Source organism: Trichogramma pretiosum, unplaced genomic scaffold (assembly GCF_000599845.2).
Source record: "Trichogramma pretiosum strain Unisexual culture from Peru unplaced genomic scaffold, Tpre_2.0 scaffold24, whole genome shotgun sequence".
Taxonomy (NCBI): Eukaryota; Metazoa; Arthropoda; class Insecta; order Hymenoptera; family Trichogrammatidae; genus Trichogramma; species Trichogramma pretiosum.
Window position 1 is genome coordinate 262,281 of NW_019641611.1, and position 20,992 is coordinate 283,272.

The 20,992-nt window shown below is 41.5% G+C and overlaps 1 protein-coding gene across 6 annotated transcripts in view; it reads left to right on the plus strand.

Moving 5' to 3' along the window:
• The window catches only part of LOC106648323 (acetylcholine receptor subunit alpha-like), an 89,359-nt gene that overhangs the window by 49,171 nt on the left and 19,196 nt on the right, over positions 1–20,992 (plus strand). For 5 of the 6 annotated variants that reach the window (XM_023458619.1, XM_023458620.1, XM_014365096.2 and 2 more), the window contains 3 exons: positions 15,635–15,750; positions 16,440–16,608; positions 20,252–20,388. In XM_023458619.1, coding sequence (XP_023314387.1) covers positions 15,635–15,750; positions 16,440–16,608; positions 20,252–20,388 — 422 coding nt within the window. Of the gene's footprint in view, positions 1–15,634; positions 15,751–16,439; positions 16,609–20,251; positions 20,393–20,992 lie in introns of those variants that run through there. The other variant, XM_023458623.1, reaches the window with a different exon arrangement.

The following is a 20,992-nucleotide window of genomic DNA, read 5'->3' on the forward strand; positions in this document are numbered from 1 at the left end:
TCTAATGTAGGTGCATCGTGATTTCTAATTAGTACATAAGAACATACATATTTTAATTAATCAAAAAATACATGAGCCTATCTGGCTCTTTTATTTATTACACTGATATTATCAAATTTTTTATGACAGCCTCAAGCTGATTTCATATTTTTTCTGATATTTTAAAAGAGTTTCTTTGCATTAGTACTAAAATATATTTTTATAATTAGAATTGTATACGATGAAAGCAGTTATTATTAGTAAAGCAACCAGTTTTGAACAATTTTTTTTATCTTGTAACTTTGCAGAAATGTAAATAACTTTTTAAAAAATTTTAATTTCCATGAAAAGTATGAAAAAATTGTATGTCTTATGTACGTAGAATAGTCGATTCACCTTAAACTTGAAAATATAATTTGTTATTAGATATAATGTAAGTTAAACCAACATGGTTGTTTTTTATATTATAATTGAAAAGGCATGCACGTGGATTATTATTTAATAAAAAATATTTTCTTGGTGTCTGCAATACTGTGACACCAATGAAAACTAAATAAAAATGAAAATAAAATAAATAACTAAAAAGTATAAATGAACCAAACTAATTACTAGTATACTCGACAGCGGAATTATTTGAAAAGTAAATTTTTATTATGCAATCCAGAGTCGAGAATGCTACAAAATAAATAAAAAAAATACGATAAAAATAAAATCAATAAAAATAATTCTAAATTGCACACGTACTTGGCTATACTTAGATATAGTACTTCACCTTTTATCCTGACATATACAGAGAACAACAAACTCCACCGCTATATACCTGCTTATCAAAGCTCACCTAATCCTATCAAATTATTCATCAGCACAGGGCAACTTTTTTTGACAAAATTGCTTCGTAGATACGGAAAGGAGATCATAGTGATCCAGAAGCTTGTAGTACACTAAAACGCAGTTGTGCTGAAAACAAGTGTCAATTTAAATTACACTATCCTCTTTCCTCAAGAACTAGTCAAGAAACAAGAAACACAAAATTTGAAAATACGTAATAACAAGAAAAGACGTAGGTTTGAAAGAAAAAAGTAAATTTACAGGTAATGTTTGTTGCAGGCGTCTTTGAACGAGCTTAATTTTCGACTGGTAATTGGATCGTTAGAAGCAAATGATCCGAAGGTAATAAGATCGGAAAAAGTGCGAAAGTTTTTGAGTAAACAGAGTTAAAGTTTCTCTAGTCAATTATCGCAACTTTGACTCGGGCTTAAAAGACGATCGGAGAATAAAAGAAAAATGCACGCATTAAACATGCATTACGGTTGAAAACTTGAAATCAAATTTGCCACTTGACAGTCTCTCAGTGCATAGCATTGAAAATCATCGCGGACACGCAAGCAACATCTCGTCCTTCATCTTTCTACGCAGTAATTTTTCATCCTTTTCCCCGAAATGTGTGTGTGATGTTTTTTCGTATATACAGAATAACGATATGCGGAGCTGGAAAGAGGGATGTATGGCTTTTAATTAATGTCGCGCACGTGCCAAACTTGAACCCACGTGCACGAGCGCATTAAATTATATTTATATATGTGGGTATATGTGTGCGTGTGTGTGTGTGTGTGTGTGAGTGGGTTCCTGGGCTCACTTGGCTGATCGAACGTTTAATTAACTCACGCAAGCTCTATTCATTCTGGGGAATTAGCCGTACAAGCTGCGCGTAAGTTGCGCACACTTGATGAATATTGGCAAAAATATAACTTTATTAAAATCGACTGCGGCGGAGCTGATAATGGTTTTCAAAAAATAATTTATTCCTCAAGGGGCGAGGATCCTCCGTTTACGCAGATGGAGCGATCATGTTTTAATAATTTTCACTACGGGTTGGCGGCGGTGCACGCGTGCATCCCGGCTCGCAGTGGCAGCAGAGCGGGGCTTTCTATCCGCGCACAGCCAAATCCTTATGTACACGTCAAAATATTCAATGTAAACTTGCATGCATATTATAACGTACGTATACATATAAATACACACGTATATAGGGATCTGCGAGCGTAGCGTACACGTGTTTACATTACTTCAACTGGGAGGCAGAATAGTTTATGTTTCGTTACCTACTTGGCCAGGGTAGTTTGATGCGCGTCTGCGCGAGTCTGTCTGTGTGTATGTATGTAAGTAAGCAGAAGCAGTACTCGTACTCGGAAGGGACTTTCGAGCAGGCGTCCGTGCATACCGCAATGAAGATGCTACGGCCCATGAATACCGCTAATGCCTACGGTTTACGGCTACAAATGTATACGTATGTGCTTAGAACGTGGCAAAATTTGAATTTATCGGATAATATTGATGCCAGAGGTTAACGGCTCCGCATTAGCCGAGTATCGCGTTTATAACTACTACTAATGCCCGGCCCGTCGCCAAGCAAAGTTAATCGAAATGATGTACTTTCTTATTTGATGGCGGGCTGAAACCGAGTTATACCGTAGTCCCGAAATTCCCCAACTCAATTACAAAATTCAAATGAATCCATCTAGATTCGGGGTGGCTTTGAAGCGACTGCTGCACTCGCGAGTTTGGCCCAATATGGGCGGACGATGAATAGTGGTTTTGAAAAGTTTGGACGAGAATCGATCAACGAGCATAAAAATAAATACTCTTACAGCGAGAAAAATGTGTCCATCAAAACGTGTAGGCATATACGTATGAAAAAAGCTCGGATGCGGCCGGCTCAGTCGGAGTTTCTTTACGGACGAGCGATCACGGCTAGAGGTGTACGAGAGAGGCACGCATGGGAGGGCATACAGGCGACTATATCTAGAAATACACAACCAACTCACCTTCTCTCTCTCTCTCTCTCTCTCTCTCTCTTTCTCTCTCTTTCTCTCTTTCTCTATCTCTCTTTCTCTCTTGGATCGCTACAGGAGAATTCAGAAATTGCAGCATGCACGGAGATCGCTCGTTCACGCTTGTTGAGCCGCGCGCCCGCTCACGTATAGTATATACTATGCAACTTCCAAGTGATGTGTACGTAGACCTGCTCTCGAGTCGAGAAAATGATATCGGACAGTATAAAGCGTCTCTCTCTCTCTCTCTCTCTCTCTCTTCAATTTGGAAACTAGAGAGTGCCAGTCGTATGTATATATATGCACGAGAAAATGGCTAATGGAAATTCCGAGCTATTTTCTTTATCATTCTCTCCTCTCCACTTTCTCTCTCTCACTTTTCGTCTCTCTTTGCTGCTACTCTTCACGTACCGGCGCTGTTACGTACACGTTAAGTTATTTTATTTTATCATTGGCGCGCTCTACTCCGTCGAGCACAAAGAGCGAGAAGTTTTAAAAGACAATCCACTCGTACAAGTAATTAGTTATTCTTCCTTTTTTTTCATCCACCTCTTACTTTTTTCCCCGGAGTATCTTGACAGAATTTACCATATCCAATGTGCTAATCTTCGATATATAGGCAGAAATCCTTTACGGGCAGGCATACAAGCGGGCGCGCGAGGTGATACAAGGTACATAAAATCACGAATGGATTTTAAATTTAATGCGAGTTGCAGCGTTGCATCGGAGCGGGGCTCTGGAAAACAAAAGCTCTATCTCGCCGGGCAGGCGGTCGCACTAGCCTGAGCACGGCTCGAAACAGAGAGGGGGTGGGGAGCTGGAATATAATCCGCAAGCGAGAATATTTGCATCATAAATGATTTCCAAAGCGTGAGATTCGAGCTATATCAATAAATTCACCTTCACCCGCGCGCTCACATTGACGCGTGCATTATTCATCAACTCGTCCGGTGTGAAATGCTAATACATTCTATTTTTTTACCTTTTTTTTCTTTTGTTTCAGCCCGTCCAGAACCCACTCCTCCCGCGCACAGGACGCTGAACCCGGCCGGCTCTATTGTACGATTAAGTTTCGTCCGATATTAAACTAAACGACACCGGGCGCGCAGTCTTATATTCGCGAAGAAATACGAGGCGCTTTTAGGAGGGCCGTAGTATGTAACTCGGGGCGCGCGAGCCGAGCACTTTTTCACCCTTTCTCTTGGAGCTCTTTAAACTACAACTGCCATGTACAAATCATGCAACGCGTTGAAAGCGTAAAAAGAGCATCTCCGCGAACTGCTCTAGGCTGCAGAATTCATGCAATGGAATAATTATCTTGGCACCGATAAAAAGGCTTAGGCATGGACTGTAATTTGCGAATTGTTGGAGAAAAAAGACTGGAATCGTGTATTCGCTTTATAATGTATAAAGTCTGGTGTGTATATATACGAATTGAAAAAATGCGATCATAAAAACTGTACTAGCATGGCACATAAAGTAACTTAACTCCGTAGCAAAAGGGAGAAGAAAAAAGTGTGAGACACACCTTAGAGTTGGCCTGTATATCTTTTTTAAAATTGCTACTTTTACGAGTTGCACGGAATATTTTGCCTCAACAAAATAGCCAACGCCGTGAAAAATTTTACACGTGACCCAAGTATCAACCGAATGTAACAATTGTCCGAAGGTTTTCCCAAGCACGACCCATGAGGCAGAGAAATTCCGAGGCGAAATTTCCAAAGCTTGACCCATATGTATGCCAAAATAATAAGCGCGCGTGCATAAGTAGCTTAATTTTCTCTTCAAGTCGATCCGAAACATTAACAATAAAAATATTTTCTCGAGGGAAAATCCGTGTCTATTTGCAGTAATAACAATTTTCAGTGGTATATCTCGGAGAGCGGTGGATTTGCCCAAGAATTTTCCTCAAGTTCGAAGTAATTAGAACCTCAACCATTGCGGCTTTTCAAACTACTCTTGAAAGGTACACACGTAGGCATCGGGTGTATAGTGCATGTGAGTCACGTGAAGTCTTTGAATCTTCTCTTGGGCGGCCGTTTCAAAGCGAAGGATTGTATATCTATAAGATAAAGTTGCCTGCCTTTTAGGCCCGATGCAAATTCTTCGCTGTGAGCCCTGTGTCACTCTTGCTGTACGTGTATGTACGTACTATGTATGTGTGTATGTCTGTCAGTAGCTATACTTCTGTGTGTGGGTGTGGGTGCGCAGTGCGCGCATTTAATCGTCGCGAGAAAAGTTGACGGACTAGTTTCTAGTCGCGCGCGGTGAACTTTGATGACTACTATGCTCGACTATAGTACAACTGTGCCGGGCGAATTATTAATTTTCAAATCATGAATCGCAGCCCAGCTTCGAATCTACATTCCGCCGCGATACACAAGAACTTGCTCGGCAGCTGCGGCTGCTCCACTGCTTCTTGATAAAAAAATTACGCTCGAGGAAACTTGATTGTTTCTATTTGCACTACTTGACAAAATAATTGAATAATATATATACATGGCACGGAGTCTTTGTGTTCGTAAACTAGGTGAGATAGGAGATGTAATGAAGAAGTAGATGCAGCAGTTTAATTTAAAATATAGCAGCGAGGAGAGCAAAAAATTTTCGGTTATTACGGGTGGCGCGCGAGGTCCAAAAAAAAGGAAGCTATAAGAAGAGCACACGCGTGGCATCTCGTAATTTGCAAGTTAATGTCTTCTTGCTCGGCGCAGGCTAGTGATTTTGTAATCTACTTTCGGGCCGAACCTAGGCCACCTAGTTTGCATTAATGCATGTTGCGCTCTATACGTATATCGCGTAATACTTCAACGGCACAAGATTCGGTCTCCGAGCGTACGCTGCACAATCAGAAAGCGTGCATGAATATTCTTTTTGTGAATTTATAAGTTTTAAGGCTACTTGAAACGATGATATGCCGATGAAAGGCTTTTAACGCATTTTTTGACAATTCATAATTCGAGCTCGTTCGTGCGCGCGCTTAGGCAAAAACTCAAATACTTGCTGCGCGCAACGTCTCAATTAGTCAAGGTGCAGATTCATGAAGGATTGATACAAAATAATACAAAATAATAACTTAGATTGATGTATTTATTTTCGAGGGAGAGAGAAAAACAAGCTGCCCTAGTTTGATAAATAAACACTGTACGATCGTTGTTATAGATTCAACAAAGTGCCCAGCCAGACATTATCTCCAATTTGTCCTATAAATATTCTGTAAATAAGCAAACGTGTAAAATCTCGTTAAAATAAATACCCACGACTTCTCATACCGATGGAAAAAAATGATATTTACATTTTATCGCTTTTACGGTGTATTGAAGCAATCTGAAGGGAGGTGGGAGCGTTAAAAAAATTAATTAAATGACACTTTAATAGACACGTATAATACAGTACATATACTGCGATGTGATCTGCAATGCCAATTGTGGCACGCGCAATTAATTCAACCGCGTAGCCGACGTATTCATATTTATTTTGTTTTTGTGCATAATTCGCGCGACGACCTTTACATGTTCAAAGCCTCGGTTTGGCGTGCGCACCATTAAGCTAGTTAAAACGGCCCCCCCAAAAATGGATGAGCAGAATAACGTAGGCGATTTGGGAGTACTGCGATTGATCGGCGCTATCAGTTTTTAGTCGAAAGGCACAATCGAATCGTGCAATTTTAGGATTAATTTTGCAAGAAGGCGTTGCAGCGCGAAGAATATAAAAATCCTAAGGTTAGATAGATTTTTTTAATTATGTTTATTGAATAAATTTACAACAGATGGGTATAAATGATATTTTTTAATGAAGAAAAGTGGCAAAATTCAAAAACAATACTATGAGACGCGAAGCATTATAGGAAAAAACTAGTTGTTACTGATGCAATTGCGAAGTATACATAGGCATCGCTCACTTTTCGGAGGCATTAAATTTTCACGGACCATTAAATAATCATGACTGCGATATCTTGTTTTGTGATACGCGCATTTGTGTGTTGTTTGCACGAGCCACGCTCAGGCGAGCGGAGTGAAACAAACCGATGAAATATTTCGCGCAGCACGCGTCATTGTGACCCATTGTTGGATACAACATGTATGAAGTTTTTCATGCGGACTAATTAGGAATTATACATCGATCAAAAACGCGAAGCAGAACGCGAAAACAGATGAAAAGTTACGACACGCGGGTGAAAACTTTTGAATAACAGAGGATGCTCTCACTGGCGGTAATTTGACTCCCATAAGTTTTCATAGTTCAACACACTGTGCTGACTCGTAAATAACTTAAAAAGTATGACGATACACGAAGCTGCACTTGCAGGCGCTCGTGCCATGTACACATATGAGTTTGTGCATGCAAAAGTGCCGCAGCTGCACACGTGTATCGAAAAAAGAAAGAGATTTTGTATAAAATCGATAAGTGGTAAAATCGTTATCGTGTTGCTCTCTCGCGTGTAGATCAAAAAGATGCAGAACGTGCGAGGCTGCATGCATATGAAACGAGGCACCGCAAAAAAAACTATCTGGCAGAAAAATTCAATTTGCGTCTTTACGCGCTCGCGTGGCTCCATTGACAAGGAAAACAAAAATGATTCCAAGTACGAAATGATTTCAACAGTTGTAACTTTTCCCCACGTGTGTACAAAAATCAAGTACATTTCTAAATATGTACTCTAGAAAAATAAAGACAACAACAACAACAACAAAGGCTAATCGGTGAAAAAATCAGCATTAGAATCACTGCGCGCAACGAGTAAAGCCATAACGCGCACAAAAGTATCGTACAAAGGCAGAGAATCATTGGAAAGAAGAAAGGAAATGAAGCTCTTATCGATACGATCTAAAAGAGACGGTATAACGCGACGCAACGATGCAGCGTTGTAAAAAGTAACGAGACTGCATAGCGAAGGCACCGTTTCGTGTGCGTGCGTGTATGGCTTAACTACGCTGAAGCATCTGCGATATGCGCTGTTGCTGGCGCGTTGGTTTTTTTTCTTTCTACCTACACACACACACACACACATGTACATTTTTGACGTATCTTTTCATGTGACTTTTAGCCACCCACCGAGCTAACGCGCAAAATACACGTACGCATAAATGTGTTTGTGTGTGCGTTTATGTTGTTTTGTCAAAGCATTTTCCTTTTAACTTTGACTAGGCGACGCGCTGCGTAAGGGTGATGCGTGCGTTTTATTCGTATATATACATCCAAACATCTTTTTTGGCAAGAGTAGAGCGTTATTACGAGCATCAGAGCTTGGGTGCCGAATGATGGGCGCTTTGAGCGATGGGAAAAAGTTGTTTCCGGCTCTTTGGAAGAAGGTGGAAGGGCAGGGGCTCCGTATAAACTTATTTGTTTATCGGAAATGGACTATTCTCGTTAAGGCAAAGTCCGGCTGTTGCATTTAATAACGCAACGATACTAATGCACTCGAGTCCAAAAAAAAGGAGAAGTGCAGAAATATATATAGCGAAAACTTCATTCGGAAACGCTCTCGACTCTGCTGTCCCGGCACCTCTTTTTCTTTTCGTACATATACTATGTATACTCACACGCGCGAGCATTGCAGAAGCTGCAATACACACGTACACATAGACACAAAGCGCCAGCTTTCTCGCTCGCTGCCGACGCCGTTGCTGCCGCTGCTGCTGCTGCTGCTGCTGCCGCTGCTACTGCTAGTGCTGCTGCTGCAACAAAACTGGGTCGCTCGATAATCGTCCGATCTGCCGGCGCTATTTCGGAGAGAGAGAATAGCTCCGCCACCGCCGCGCGCGCGAGAATTCATTAGCCTGATTCGTCCTATTTTACTCGCCTCCTCCCTCGCTTATACGCGCTTAAGATCTTGTATTCTTGTGTATACTTTTTACAGAAGAGAGAAGCTCGCGCGCTCGAGGGGGGCAGGCTTGTGCAGCTCTTATATATTGGATTTATATGAAGACAATCCGCGCGGGATAAATGTATTGAACCGCTCGATCGTAACTTTTGCGTAGAATTATACAAGCTTGTTTATACTTGGCAGAGCGAACAACTCGTGGGGACAAGTTCGATTGCGCTCCATGCGCAGCTACTCGATTTTACTCAATTTCAAGTGAACTCCGCGCCGAGGCTCCCTCGGCAAAAAAAAGAAAGCTCTTATTATGCACAATGAAATTGTCCATTTTGGCAAACCGTACAAAAGACAAGCGATCGAGTTTTCTTTCTCTCTCTCAGCCGCTCGTTTTTTTTCTTTTTTTTTGGTCCTCGTACTCGTGTAGTCAGTCGATTATCAGAAGCTGCTGGGTTTCATCACGTATTGTACAAAGTCATGCTAGCAATTTTGCATCAGCAACTTTATTCTCTCCCTTTTCTCTATCTCCTCACTCTCTTGCTATTCATTGGACTTTATCATCTCTTGGCTACATCGAGTTCTTTTTTCGACCGATTTCGATTTTCTTTCCGTCTCGTTCTCCATCAGCCAAAGTTTAATTTGTCTCGAAATTGTTTTCATTTTTTTCTCTTCGTCTGTTATTATGCACTTTTTCGTAAGCTCTTCCGTGTCTGTACGGGGTGTGTGTGTGTGTGTGTGTGTTTTCGCATTATATAAGCTCCACTTGCAATTTATCTGGCTCCAGCGAGTCATTACGCAGCTGCGGGGAAAAATAATTCCTTCCACCGTTCTAATTCTTTTAATCCCAAGTAAAATTGCTTCTCTCGATTTCGCGAGCTTATTGTACGTCGAGCAGGCGAGAAAGAGCGAAAAAGAGAGCGCAAAAGAGCAAAATTCAAAGCATAATAATTGAGTCTTTGCTGGTACCGCAGCAGCAGCGGTGCGCGGCAGTGGCATACACGCGTACTCACTCGACTACAATGTGTATAATATGTTTATTAGCCTCGGCAGTAATCTCGCTAGAAGCTCGAAACCGCAAAATGGCACTATCTGCGCTTTCCATACAACTGCTCGCAGAGAGTAGCAGCAAGCCAAATGTATGTGGCTGAAAAATGTTATATATACCCGTACGACTGGTATAGACACGGCCACCGCCGCGCGTACACTCAAACAAGTGAAATTCATCAACCGAGCCGTATCGAACTTTCAGACGGAAAAGAATGACACGTATAAAGCTACGTTATGGCAGGTATCGATGGCCAACGCATAAATCCTCGTATCGATGCATACGAGTGCTACGCAGGAAAGTATTATGCGTCGATATTCATGAGAAAGTCCTCCTACTCCTCGAGAGCGCCGCGTTTGTACCATTTAAGGTATTTCGAGCTCGCGGCTACGATCAGAGTATCATTTTCTATCGGCTCATTGGAATTCAAAATAAAAGTTAACCTTATAAAACAGTTCGCCCGAGCGAAATCGTAACTTTTATTCGCCTTGTGCTCGCAGTTTGTTTATACTCGGGCAAAGGTAAACTTTCAAATGCTCTTCGAGGCTAAATAAAAAAGAAGAAGAGTAAAGAAGAGTTGGATTGCGCTGCTTCCTTCGATTTTCCTCCATTTCGAGTGGCGCGGTGGCTCTTTCTTTTGCTATTCCCATCGAATCGATGAGAACTGAAAAAAATACTCATTAAGATTGTAAAATTGCTCATTCTAAAGGGTCTTTTTTCTCTCGCCCGCCGTAGCTCTATGTACATCATGGATACGGAGCAATTTCAAAAGAGCCAATAGCAATACGCATGTACACGATAACGATCTCTCTCTCTCTCTTGGGGGTGTACAAAAGGGGTAGGGGGAAATAGGTACCGTTGTACATAATGAACAATGCCAATGATGCGTGACACGTTATGTGTATAGCGAGGAACTCAAAAGGCTTTTAAGTCAACGGCTGCACCTGCTTATGACAAAGTCATTGAGAGCACGGGAGGAGGGCAAGAGGAGCGAGCGAGAGAGAAAGAGAGAGAGAGAGAGGTTTTCTCTCTGGTGGATACTCGCTTGATTTGCTACGACTGATTTCCGTGTAGTGCGCGCGAGTGCACGTACGCTTGGCTGAGAAATATATAACAATTGGGCTGGCTGCGTCACGTACGACTAAACAGTGATATTTTCACTGCGAGCTGTGAGGAAAAAAACATACGACACTTTTTAAAATTAATAGTTCTGTGCACAGCCAGACAAGTGCAATCCCTCGGGTATAAATGAACGGATTGATTTCTAAACTTATCAACGCTGCCTCGAATCAATTTCTGCGTTAAAATCTAACAAGTCCACTTAATTTCCTTTAGCCTTTGCTTTTCCTCTCTCGTTTCTTCTCATCCTTCGCAGCCCTGGCATTCGAATTCTCAATACAAGGGCTCGCGCTGCGCCAGTGAAAATTAGCTGCATTTCTCGCTTTCCCAGTCAGATGAAACTGACGCTGAATTATTTACGGTAAATCTTGTTACTAGAGCCTCGAGTTCGATTTCACCTCGCCGAGGCGAGTCAAGATTATTTCCGACGTGATTTTCCATCGCGTAGCCATGTACTACTGCTATTGCAGCCACTGCCTCTGGAAAAATAAAAGTCCGTATTCGTTAGGCTGATTGTATCATCGCACCCAAGAGCCGTATTGCGAATCGGAAAAATAAAAAATTTGCGCAAAGTTTTATACATTGAAAAACGAATAGAAAAGTAACGAAAAAAAAACGATATCGAAACTTAGTGCTCCGCAGATCTATAGAAAGAGAGTAGAATTGCAGTTATAAGGGGGGAGAGAGAGCGCAGGAGAGAGCCGTTGTAACCGGAAGCGAGAAAGTATAATTTTCTAGCCAGCACGAGCTCGGATTTCCGTCTCTCGCCATAATTTAGCGCCTACTGGCCGCGCCCGAACGTTAGCAATAAATCATTCCCTATCGCCTACACAAGGCCCCTACTACCCGTTAGCCTGGCCTCTGCAGTTTCTGCAGTCTCGCGCGCAAACCCCACCCTTTAATCCCTCTCGCTCTCCTCCGTACGATGCATAAAAGTAGATGTGTACGTATGTGCTGCAGCTTGAGCTCGACTACATTAATATCCAGGGAATTCGGCAAAAAGTGGCGGTGGCAATAATTGCTCCCTTAGCCTCGTCGACGACTTGTTGATTATGCCAAATTGTTGTTTCATATTCTACTTACAGTCCTTGCCGCGCGCGCGCGTATATTTGTTTTCTCGCCAGCAATGAAAACTTTTGCTCGCGTGACGACAAAAAAAAAATAATTGAATTTTGTGAATTTTCATTCTTGACTTTCCCTCTCTCTCTCTCTCTCTCTCTCTCCGTCTCCCTCTCTGGCAGTGCATTTTTCTCGAAAAAGTTCCAGCCGCGAAGAAACAGAGTCCAAAATGTGTGTGTGCTTGCGAGCGTGCATGCGCGTGGTTTTAACAAAAGCGTGAAATAAAAAACCATCCGTCACAGCTCGCGCGTCCTTTTGTGTCGCGGTGACTTTTCCAACGGCACGGAAAGCGAATTGTATATAGTCCAGCCGACACAATTTTCTTCCCAGGCGCAGAGAAAGAGTGAGCGCGCGCGACTACTCACATCGGGCGAAATAAGAGGGTCGGGCGTTGCTAGAAAAAAATAAGAGGAAGGGGGAGAAAAAAATTGTCGTGGATGGAAGAGAGAGCGAGAGAGGAAAAAAATGGTATGACTTGTGTTTATTATGAAAGGAGCCATTGCAACAGCAGCGCATCAAAACTGATGACGATTCGAGATTGCATTTTGACGGATAAGACTTCGCGCGAGCTTCCAAGCGATTTATTTCGAATGTTTTATACACGAATTTAGGTGCGTGTCTCGCCGAAAAAGAAAAAGTAAGATAAATCCGTAAAACTCTTAGCTGCGAGACGATGAGACACGGCTGCGAGATACTTTGATCATTTTGGCCTTTGCAGTAGGGCGAACCAATCGGTACAAACACGACAAATGCCAGGATCTATCTGTATAAATCAAGGTGGAGTAAAAAATCCACGTGTATACTATATATATATATACGTCAACGAAGAATCGTTGTCGTACTTTCTGGCTTTAATCCGATTTCTCTAATAGCCGTGAATATATATATAAGGTATACAGACATGTACACTTTCGCACGTGTACATGTAACTTTTAAGTCGACTCGTAGTCGTTCGGCTCTTCTCGTGAATCGATCGACCGCCGCACACACACCCACTTCTACCTTCCCTCTCCCCCCCCTCCCCCTCCGGGACGATGAACTTTCTTCAATACAGCCTCACACTTAATCCTTTCAACTTACTTTTCCGTTTTTCTTTTTTCTCTCTCAAATTTACGTTGCCATTGCGTGGAAAGAATCGAGAGTTTTCACTCTCAATTGATGCGAAACATATTAAATTGCTATGACTTCAGAGAGGCTCAAAATCATAAAAAAACATAATCTAACAAAATACTATAAATTTTTAAAATTAAATACATTAAAATGCTTTTATCGTAATCGAATGATAACTAACATTAAAAACAAAACAAAAAAAGTATAATAATAACAATTTTTAAATTAAGTTAAATAATGATAATTATCAAGTAGGATTCGCGAAGCCAATTACCATGTTTCTGAAAAAATAGTTATCACACAAATAAAGAGTCTATCTACCCGACGATAATTGAGTTCAACACGCATCGAGCAGCGACGTCGACGCTTCGAAATTATTCTATTTATCAAAGTTTTTCAATATAATCGCATCAAACTCAAAGATTAATATCAAATTTTAAATGAAAAAATGACGATAATTGTATTTTTATAGAGATTATGCAAAATATACATATTGTACAAAACGTTTATGAAAAAAATTAGACATTGCATAGTCGTAAAGTAGTCATTATGTTCACCTAGCAATCTCACTACTATGCAAATTTTAGTGTGGTATTTCACATAATATGAAACATGATGTGTAATAACATTGAAAAAAGCACTGCTATTTATTTATATTATACATAAAATAACGAGCACCACTTATATCATAAAGATAAAATAACCTAGAATAAATATCTTACAGCACGAAAGCTATATAACTTGATGTGACATACCAAAAATTATTTTTTCATATCTCGGCAATAAAAAGTTAACGACAAAAAACATCCATATCTAAATACGAAGAGACGATTATTTACCAAGTTATATTTTTATCCAGACCAGTGATATACTATCACATAGAGAAGGGAAAAAATATAAAATTAAAAACGCGTGACGTCAATGAACGGATAGCAATGGGCACATATTTTGTCTAGCCAATGATGAGGTGACAGTTTTCAGCGAATCCAAAGGACATTTTTTTATACTCATCGCTACGATTTTATATGATTACTGCAGAAATGAACATCCCTATATATCCCCGAAGGAAAAATAACACCTTACTCGTTATTATCTAATACGAATGATTACAACTAATACTTTCGCCACCCTACGTTTGTGTTCTCTCTCTCTTTCTCTCTTTCTCTGTTTCCTCACCAACCCCCTATAAATCAAACTTATAAAACATGTGTTTCACTTCCTATTCCTTAACATACATCAGCTGAATTATGCACTCATGGACGCTATTTTTTGTAATGCAATGGCAACCCTAAATTATTCATTACATCACGTCACAATTTGATATTTATCACCCTGTAGTTTGTATAATTTGTAGAGGAGGCTAATTGTGGATGGATGTTGTTAATTTCAAGATTTTATTCACACTACTTGTATATCAATACCTTCTCACATTCCGCGACGCCTGGCAATTTTCCTTCCTTGTCTCTTTTAGCGTTGGAGCTTTAGTTATTAAGTTTTAGATAGCACAAGCACTAGCACACGCACGTCGCACACTGCAGGACGAAATCCGTCGTGTCGTTGACGGTTTCCAATTGCATGACGAAATTGTGATTTTGTCGACGACACTTGCGTTTTCTCCGAGGTTTTTGCGACCGTGTCGATAGCGAAAAGCTGCCGCAGTATCGATTAAACTTGACAGACTTGCCTATCGAGAAGGCAAAAAAACAACAGATTGACCTTCATGCCTTTTTTCGATGAAGACATTTTAAAAAGGACAAAGAAAAACGAGCAAAGCCAAGATGACACTTTGAAGTGTCATCGACACTCGCGTACTCGGTCCCATTGAACTTTATTAATGGGCTTTGATATTAAATATCCTGTAGCTGCTGCGGAGCTTTTCGTGACAAGAGCAACAAAGGCACGTAATTTTTTTATATACATCATGTATGCGGTAGAATAGGCACGATGGTGTGATCGAAAATTAATGACACATTTTTTATTGTCCTTTTGTTACAAATTAATTGAATAAATATTACATGCATTGCGCTCGATATTGTTGTAATAAACGCACGATCTTTCATTTTTTCGACGCTTCTTTTCTCGCAAAAAATTAATGACGAGACGTAAATTTTTCGAGATTTTCGAGTTTGGAAAAAAATTCCGAAAGTAAGCGAAAAAAGGTGGGATAACGTTACGATGTTGTGATTTAAAAATACATTCGAACATCGTAGGATTTATTCGCGAAAATTCATTGAAAAAAGAGAGAATCCCTTCTGTTGGTCGGCATAGGTGCCGTTCGTTTTCGCTTATTTATTATTATTCCAATAGTGCGCGAGAGATCGAGAAAAGCCATTACTACCGGCTGATCGCTTGCAAAACATCGCTATGACGAACGGCCCCTCTGCAGCGACTCGGAAATGATTTACATCGATGCTACCGCGTATATCCATTGTAATTATTTGGCACGTACGCGAAAGCACAAACAACATCAACATTAACAAACATCATTAAAACCCTATTTTTTTGCGTTACTTTTTTTACTTGCATATAATACGAATGCGCGCATATCGACTCGCGTTCGAAGTTTACTAATTGTGCGCAAATTTCCTATGCTTTCAACACACGGCCACGCAGGTGGATTTGAGGCACATGGACGAAAAAACGGGCAGCAACATCGTCGACGTTGGCGTCGATCTGTCCGAGTTCTACATGTCCGTCGAGTGGGACATACTCGAAGTTCCAGCAGTTAGGTAAGCTCGAGCCGCGAGCGCGCTTAATAAAATAATGGAACTGCAAATGTACACACAGTATAAGGGAAACAAAGAAGCTTGGGTTGGTCGAGCTCTCGTAACGACGGAAGCCACGAGGATAATTTGTCCGAGCTGTAGCGCGCGGTTACGCTGAATTTTCCGAAAGAGAACGCTTACAGCGAATTATATTCTCGACGCTGCTGCAGCTGTTTGATTTATTAACAGCTTCGTACTGTTCTAGTTACGAAATCGGACCGGCAACGCTGGTCAGTTCGAAAGAGACGGACGTGCAGCTCGTCGACGATCTTTTCTAAACATTGCTCTCGAAAATGCGGAATTGTCAATATATGCCGTGGTTGAATTTAATTAAATGTCGTTTGTTATCCACGCATGTGTAGGTGTAACACGAGTCTGGCACGCACACATACTTCGGCTGACGTACGAAAAACGTCCTCCGCGAGATATCTGCAACGCGCCCGAACAATTTCTATAATAATGAAACGCGCAGAATTCGTTACTCTCCGCAGCTCGTGGCGTAAGAGCGATTGGTATGCGGGCTCGTCTGACCAATTTCGAACTTACCCTATACGTATATTATTTGCATGTATAGAGACTAGGAGGAGGAGGAGGAGGAGGAGGAATTATCGATATTGCCTACTAATCGATATTTATATGCATCTTCCTCGCAGGAACGAAAAGTTTTACACGTGTTGCGACGAGCCTTATCTGGACATCACGTTTAACATAACGATGCGCCGGAAAACACTTTTCTACACGGTCAACATCATCATTCCATGCATGGGAATATCGTTTCTCACGGTGCTTACTTTTTACCTACCCAGCGATAGCGGAGAAAAGGTACGTATACGTTCTACATACGTTGTAGCGGGAGGAGGGATAAAGCCTTTTACGATAACGCATACGCCACATTATTTTCAGAGCTTTCTCTCTTTCTCTCTTCTTCCCTTTTCCCTCTTTTTCCCCCCGCCTGCCTGTATTTATATTCAAAGTCTCTCCTTTTTTTGTGTATTAAAATTTTTACGGCCGAGTTTGAATACCGCCATATCGCTTAGAACGTCCTCGAAGAACGAGCTATTTTTCGTGTATATATCGTCTAGACAAGAGGGGGAACGAGCGAAAGAATCGGAGTATAGTTTTTTTCTTCATCTCCAGCGTTTCTCGAGCTGAAACCAATCCACCGCTGGGACGCACGCCGTGCCCGAGGTCCGCAACTTAACAGGCGGCCGTTAATTAGTGCCCGCAATGTAGCCGCATACAAGCCCTTTAGCGCGCGCCAGTAGTTCGAGTCAGTGTGCGCTGCGACGCGGCACTGCAGGAGCAAAAAGTCCTACACAGCGCATCCAAGTTTCTGGTTTCTTACGTGGCTCTATAGAGGAATATCCTGTGTCGCAACAACAACAGCAACAACAGCAAGCAGTACTTATGTGACAAAAATTAATCTACGACCCGTTTCGCAATTTACCGCGGCGCTGGCACGGGCCACCGAGGAACATCCTTGAAATGGCGCTTTTGTCGCGGCTATATTGAATTTTTGTTTCAACGCGCACAGCTCGTTGGAAACGTACCAAAATACGCATTTGACTGATGCGCTCGAGCTCTAAACATTCGAATCATTTGCGAGTCAGTGCGCTGCATGTTACACGTCCCTCGTGAGCCGTGGACTTTGCGTCGCACTTCGCATCCCAACTTTTACCAACTTTCGAGTGCGTCGCGCGAAATCGAGAATCGTCCGGGTAGCGGAGAAAAAATAAATTTAATTATTTCGAATGCTTAATGCAATTTTTTTGTAGCTTTACGAACTGGCTCGAGCTGGTATTAATGTAAAAACTTGTACAGAATATGAAAGCGGCTGAAAATTCGAGGAGATCTTTTGCGAATAAAATACCTCAATGCCGGGGTCTATATATAATCCTAGAAACATTTCGAATTTCAAAGGCCTGCAGACGTACACAAGAAGATACTAATTTGTCTGTTCAAGCCAAGGAGTGTGTATAATTAAGAACGATTTCAGTGGCGCGCGCGAGCTTGAAACTTACAAACGTATAACATGTCGATGTCTTTCGAGTGTTTATTTTTCGCTTTCTGCTATTTGCAGCTCTCGTTCCTCTTCTGCGCGAGTAAAAACGATGCGATTTTCATTACAAAGAACTTGAAAGAGCCACTGAGAATTCAATGCAGTAAAATAGGGCTTGTACAGCTGCATTAATTTCTTATCGTTCGAGTAAAATTTATGCATAGACGAACAGAACATATTTTTAAAATAGAAAAAAAGTCGAAAATTCACTCGCACTATTTGTAGTTTTTCATTATTTTATCGCGAGAATGCCTTAGCTCATTTTTTACTCGAGTTTCGTTCATGCGAAAAACAAAAAGGTAAAAACATCGTCCTAAATATCGGAACTTTCACTCAGCGTGTACATATCTCATCTTTCGCATCCGATAAAAATCAAGTCTGAGACTTTTCTTTTCCTTATAGTCTCTGCGCCCCCGCAGAGCGAAATATGTATTAAAGCTCGGAAAATGCTTCTCTCTGAAAAAAAGTCTTGCACTTCTCGCAAGTCACCGAGGTTTGTGCCGATATCTCTATATGTAGGTGCGTGGACGGGAAATTTCTTTTCTCCTCTGCAGAGCTTTTTCGCCTTCTTTCTCTCGAGTTAGCTCTTGCAACCCTATCGAGAAGTTTCGGTCGCGCGGTTTATCTCAGCAAATTTTGCTTCAGTGCGCGAGCAAACTTCAACTGTACATACGTATATAAAAAAAAAAAAAAAAACAGACAGGTTCGCGCAGAGTCATTATTTATTGAAAAGTGAAAATAGCCGATGTATATTTTTTCTCGCGAATCATCGCTCGAGTCATATTAATATCGCGTTAAAGTATCCGTATAAAAAGGAGAAAATCCCATACGTCTTTGATGCAATAATGGGTGGCGCGTTAATGTCGTGGTGACGCGTCTGTATAGGTATGTGCGTGTGTGTGTGTGTGTATTTGCGCTCGCTGAAACGGAGCAAAATCGATAAGCAATATACGCGCAAGGAATTTTTTCGGTGCACGCTTGCCGGCTCCTAGCATACATACATATAGCGTATTTCCAGGCTCTTTCAAAAGTTCTCCTTTTGAGCTCTTCGCATAGACGCGAGCGTGTGAGTACATGGTGGCTTCATATAGCTAGGTGTATGGCTTGCATGAAAATGAAAAGACGATTGGTAGGGCGTGTGCCACTTTTTCCGCCGCATCTCTTTCTCTCTCGCGCTCCGGAAAATACCGAAGCTGGCGGCCAAAGTGGCGATTTCAATTTTCTCGAATTACAGATTAAATTTGCTTTTCTCCGAGACCTTATATAAGTCGTGTCGAGTGCGCTTGACAAGCTGCTGCACTGCCACGCAGTCTACGCTACACAGAACGCGCGCGCGTGCATGCATAGGCGTGTATACAAAGCGACGCCTGACATTTGAACGGTATTAATTGGCCCGAACTGTTGTGGAGCATATATCGTCACCCCAGCGCAGGAAGGTATCTATTTCCAAGCTGTAGCAAGAAGGATACTTACTCGCGCGCAGAGGCAAAAAGGTATCTAACTCGAGCGCAGCGGCAAAAAGGTATCTAACTCGAGCGAGAAGCAAAAAAGTAGCTTATTCAAACGAAGTGGCAAGAAAGTTTTGACGCGCTGAATTTAGGTTGGCAACGCAGACGTAAATGATAACATTTTGTTTCAAAATTCAACATTCAACATTTAATTCAAAGTTATGTAAAGCCGATAACTTCTACTTTCCTCTCAGAACATACAAAGTTCTCCATAAGAGGCATATTGAGTCGAAATAGCGGCGAGATTGATTTGTTTGCTCGCATTGGAAATGGATGAAAATCATTACTCTAGCTCAATTGTTTTTTTCTCTTTTTTGCTCTAATACAAAACAAAATTTTATCATTTACGGCTGCGTTGCCAACCTAAATTCAGCGCGTCAAAACTTTCTTGCCACTTCGTTTGAATAAGCTACTTTTTTGCTTCTCGCTCGAATTAGATACCTTTTTGCCGCTGCGCTCGAATTAGATACCTTTTTGCCTCTGCGCGCGAGTAAGTATCCTTCTTGCTACAGCTTGGAAATAGATACCTTCCTGCGCTGGGGCGACGATATATTCGTGCGTTGGGCACACGCGCGGACCGCACAACTGTACTAAACTCTCGCTCGCTCCCTACGTGTATGCATAATTCTCAAGAGTAGCGCATACACACACGTGGCAGAACCAGCAACTGTACATACCGAAAGGATGTCGAAGTAAAGGGAGAAAGAGAGAGAGAGCGAGAGGAAACTGCTGACGGCTGATCCTGATTGATACGTCGGCCCTTACGATAATACATTACGCGTGACTGAGACTTTCATCGATCCCCGCATGTATATGAGACATTCTACACGCGTAAACATATTGTACTCTAGCCAATGCAAGAATTCGAATAACTGATTTTTTTTCACCTCATTTACAGGTGACGCTCTCCATCTCGATTCTTATCAGTCTTCACGTGTTCTTCCTACTAGTTGTTGAAATTATACCGCCGACGTCGCTGGTGGTGCCCTTACTAGGCAAATATCTCATATTTGCCATGATACTAGTTTCGATAAGGTGAGTACCTTTTTTTTTTACTCTTTCCCATCAAACTATATATGAACTCGCTCAAATATAAGCTCGGCTGTGGAAGCAAAAAACTCATCGATTACATGGCGCAGCCCGCGCAGCGAAAAAGAAGATACGGAAGTAAGCGTCGATATATAAAATTATCCATCAATCTTGCGGTCTCGAGAGATGTATCACGTGTTTTTGTGGAATAAAAATACAGGAACAATCTCCCGCGAGTGCACGTTCTAGAGCTCGAGTGGCCGCAGAAAAGTAGTATACGTACGTATAAGAAAGTCAGTACCGAGGGACGTTACATTCTGGGTTATCGTCTTACCTCTGAATGTGCACTGCAGACAATTAGTTCGAGTGAAGTACATCCAGCGGTACACAGCCACAGCAACGAGATCACTGCCGGTACACATCTCTCTCCCTCTAGTACAGTATCGATTACTATTGTCTCCGTTCGAGTGTCCTTATCATCTCACTCAGACATTTATATAGATTTTTCAGCCTTTTTTTTTATTCCCTGCCTCTGTCTCGCGCGATTCGAGCGAATATGAAATTTTAAACGACGAACAATAGACACGCGATATACATCCGAGAGGTGAAA